This window comes from Sinocyclocheilus anshuiensis, unplaced genomic scaffold (genome assembly GCF_001515605.1).
Source record: "Sinocyclocheilus anshuiensis isolate Anshui unplaced genomic scaffold, SAMN03320099.WGS_v1.1 scaffold1320, whole genome shotgun sequence".
NCBI classification, from domain to species: Eukaryota; Metazoa; Chordata; class Actinopteri; order Cypriniformes; family Cyprinidae; genus Sinocyclocheilus; species Sinocyclocheilus anshuiensis.
Window position 1 is genome coordinate 128,526 of NW_015544236.1, and position 4,251 is coordinate 132,776.

Consider the following 4,251-nt stretch of genomic DNA (forward strand, 5'->3'; position numbering starts at 1 on the left):
CACACACACACACCCACACTCTCACATACACTCACACACACACAAACACACACACACCCCCTCTCACACACACACACACACACGCTCTCACCCACACACACACACGAGCATCCACAGCTCAGCTGATCAGATGGTGCGAGTCTTATATAACGATATCACTCTCGCTCTTGTTTTAGCACCTCCGTTCTTTGCACTCGGAAAAATAACATTTGGAGCAAATGAAGAAATTGGCAAGAAAGAGACTTTTATAATGAGGCCCTTCTGAGGTGTGATCAGATAATAACTTGACCAACAAGAGTGTAATGTGATGATTTCTGCATTATTTTCAGCGTTTAGACAGAAACTAAAGCTACAGTGACAAACACTGACCCATCAACCTGCCTTAGAAATAAAAGCAAAGCTATGGTTATTTGCGACAACTAATCAATAAAATCAGATGAATAGATGAACAATGAATTACAATGAATTCGGCTATTGTGCACAGAAATCCATCTGCAGTGGCACTTTCGATGCATGAAACACACACACACACATATTTGCCTTCTGCTCTAAAACTGCACTCCTCTGATGATATTGGAAATTTGGTGTGGAAGTGCTAATGGGATTAACAGAAAGATTTGACCTTCTATTTTTCTAGTTGTTGAAAATGCTGGTCAATCTATGATGTTCTGCCTGAAATTGTGACGTTTTCTCATTTAGGGTCATGGAAATGTCTGCAAAGTGTTAACACTCTGATGTGTTGTGGATTATGTGTATATAAAATTTATTTTATGATTATGACATTGGCCGGTCAATTTGAACCAATATTTTTCATAATTTAAGGCAGCTGCACAGACTTAAAATAAAAACTGTTTTGTAAATTGTATGTATCTTGCTATGTTAGTTTCTCAACTACCCTCTGAGGATATTTACATTTATGCATGTGGCAGCCACTTTTATCCAATAAATAAATAAATACTTTTTATCAGTATATTTGATCAGTATATTATATACTTTAAAGTTGTCCAAATGAAGTCCTTAGCAATCAAAAATTTAGTTTTGATATATTTACAGTAGGAATGATTTTTTGCATTAAAAAAATTTCTAATTTTGACCCATACAATGTATTTTTGGCTATTGCTACAAATATACCTGAGCTACTTAAGACTGGTTTTGTGCTCCAGGGTCACATATCATGTTCATAATTTTGCATATGCAGTGCATGTTAGTATTAATACATTTTGATGGAAAATTCTGTTACTGTTATAATGATAGTCTTTGTACAAAGTTGTTTCCATTTGCTGTCCAGTGTAAAATATGGATCCTGTAGCAAAACCAGTTGAAAAAATTACAGAGCAAAAAAAAACTGATTTCTAAATCAACTAAATCAAATCAGTGAAACCTCAATATATTGAAAACTCTTTGTAGTAATCTCAAAATCAAGTAAAAAAAGTAACGGTCACAATAATGCATCAGGAAAGCACTTTCTTATTGGTTGCCAATGGCCAAACTGTCTTCTGGAATGACTTCTGGAATGACATTTGTTGAAGCTGGCAGCATGATGAATCATGGGAAGTGAAGGGGATTTGATAGCGGAGAGGATTCACAGGCCTTGTGGATGGAAACACCTGCCAACAGCGTTCCCACACAGAGTCATGAATATGAAGGACAGCGAAAGTCTGAGTCACATGGGTCTGATGTTACCGCCTCACACCGCTTAAAACACACGGACAACATGTACCCAAACTGATTTTATTGCTTAGCACTGAGAACATATCTGAGAAAAAGACTCTCCAAATGAAGAAATGGGGGAGACGGCTAGTTTAAAATAGTAATAGTAAATTGGTGATTTGTGAAGATGACTAGTTGGTTTATCTAAAACAGCATGAGTAAAAAACCCATAGACTCTCGCAAGGACAGTGGAGAAAAACAAGACTCCCCACGCAAAGCTCCTTGTTTGTTTGTTTACCTCTATTTATCCAAGCAAGTCAATTAATAATTGTTTTCTTATTTACAATATAAACATCTAAATCTAAAAAAACTTCTGCTTTCATCCAAAAGGGAGTTCACTGATCAACTGCAGTGAAAACAGAAAAGGCAAATTTGCTTCTGGAAGAAGCCATAAGATCAGTGAGAGGATCGCTCAGCAGATGAATATAAATGAGCCGCATTTCATATGAAAATGGGTTACAATGTGGGATTAAATGCTGTGAGACTTCTCAAAGATAATGAGCATCAGTGATCCGGACTGGTCAGATACATCTACAGACCAGCCAAATACCATTCATCAATATTAAAATGAATAATTCAGACTTCATTGTCGTAGATAATTGCGTGTTGTAATTGAGTCCTACTGATTAATCTAATGGTCTCAAACTAGCGGCCCACAGTATAGGTTCATACAGCCTCTCGGATGTTTATTCATGCATCATTAGTCTAATAAATACACAGATGTAACTGTTCCAATAATTATACAAAGTTCAAAATATTTCTGTCTGTTGTAACTACTGTTCAACCAACCCCAAACAGCACCTGCCTAGTGCTTCTCAAGCTTCTTATATGCAGCTGCAATAAACTTGTTAAAGCTTGTGAAAGTCCTCACCACGCCAGGAAAGATCTTCTTTAATCTGTCCACCGCGGCGAGAGCTTTAGCTTTCCCTCCACTGAGACAGTCTTCAAACTCATAGAGCGGCTGTCGCACTGGGTTCGAGTAGGAGATCTTCGCGTTGTCCACAAAAGTGATGTGCCTCACACCCCAGCCCTCAAAAACAGAACAGAAAACATTCAGTCTGCCATTTGCAGTATTACAGAAGCTGTGACCAGCTGTAATCCCATTGAAGCGGTAGTGATACTGTATGCCATATGCATTACAATCACACAAACACACCACCGTTACAGATTTGTGTGCTTTATCGACAAAGGTTTTTGTCAAAAAATAGGTTTTTAGACAAAAAAATGCACTAATCAATCTTTTTTTTTAATTAAACACAGGGGGTCATTAATGATGCTTACATTATAACATGTGCAAATTCACACACAATGTATCTTTCATTTGGCCAGAATTGCAGGTGTTTGTCTTAATATACAAGAAGTTTTAGAGAAAATATCAAATAAGTTGTTAATAAATGTTATTGCAGATTATAAAGTCTTTTATAATTAAATGCATCCGAAAGGTCATCTAAAATTACCACTATTATTGCCCCCCCCACTTTCCACCACTGGCTGTAGGAACCCAGTGTAAAAACACTCTTATACTCGCAATTAGCTGCATTTTCAAGTGACACCACTATCATTTTGAGATGGAAGCATCTGCGACTTGCTTTCTATAATTACAGTCTTTGGCTTACGACTATTTCAAAAACCATTACGAAGCGATTATGCCAAAGGCAAGTAAGCACTTGAATGACATAAAGCAAGCCAAGAAATCGATACTTTTTTGACACCTGTCAGATGCGATAAACAGTCGATAATCAAATGTAAATCAAAAGCAGATGGTTCTTACCATCAGTGTTCTTGCCACATTGCAGCCCAGGGTCCCAGCTCCCAGCAACAGACACCTTGTCGACACGACCTTATCCAGATCCAGAGACGGGACCAGCCTCCAACGCATCAGCTTCAGGTTGAGATCGACAGAAGACTCGGCAAGCCTTGAGGAAATGAATGAAATGTGTCACATAGCTCTGAGAAAACCATGTCAGAGTGTGTAAACTGACGCCAGATGTTCAGTACCTTTTAGGGTCCATGCATTCACTGAGATTGACACTTCGAGGTCCCATCGCTCCTTTAGCGTTCTTCTCCCAACCCACACTCTTTGGACATACTGCATAAACAAATTAGTACACTTAAACATAATGCAACAGCCTACAGTTAAACTGACTTTAATATTAAAGGGGTCATATGATGTGATTTAAATTTTTCCTTTCTCTTTGGAGTGTTACAAGCTCTTATGCATAAAGAAGATCTGTAAAGTTGCAAAGACTAAAGTCTCAAACCCAAAGAGATATTCTTTATAAAAGTTAAGAGTCAGCCACGCCTACCTAAAACGGCTCGTTCTAACACGCCCCCACATATCTACCTCACTATGTGGGAAGATTTGCATAACGTCGCCCAAATGTTCACGCAAAGAAAGAAGGCGTAACTTTTATTCTCGCTGTAGTATTTTTGTTGCCGCCATGTCGTGAAGGCGCTGTGTGCTATGTTGTGAAAGCGAAACTACTTTGTTTGGCTTTCCAAAAGAGGACGATATCTGCTTCGTCATGCCTGGAGCTGATC

General features: G+C 38.2%; 1 protein-coding gene across 3 annotated transcripts in view; it reads right to left on the reverse strand.

Moving 5' to 3' along the window:
* Positions 1-4,251, reverse strand: part of LOC107697561 (ubiquitin-like modifier-activating enzyme ATG7) — a 100,700-nt gene that overhangs the window by 83,639 nt on the left and 12,810 nt on the right. For all 3 annotated transcript variants that reach the window (XM_016498360.1, XM_016498359.1, XM_016498358.1), the window contains exons 10-12: positions 3,709-3,799; positions 3,482-3,626; positions 2,582-2,740 (exon numbers count right to left, since the gene is read on the reverse strand). In XM_016498360.1, coding sequence (XP_016353846.1) covers positions 2,582-2,740; positions 3,482-3,626; positions 3,709-3,799 — 395 coding nt within the window. The remainder of the gene's footprint in view (positions 1-2,581; positions 2,741-3,481; positions 3,627-3,708; positions 3,800-4,251) is intronic.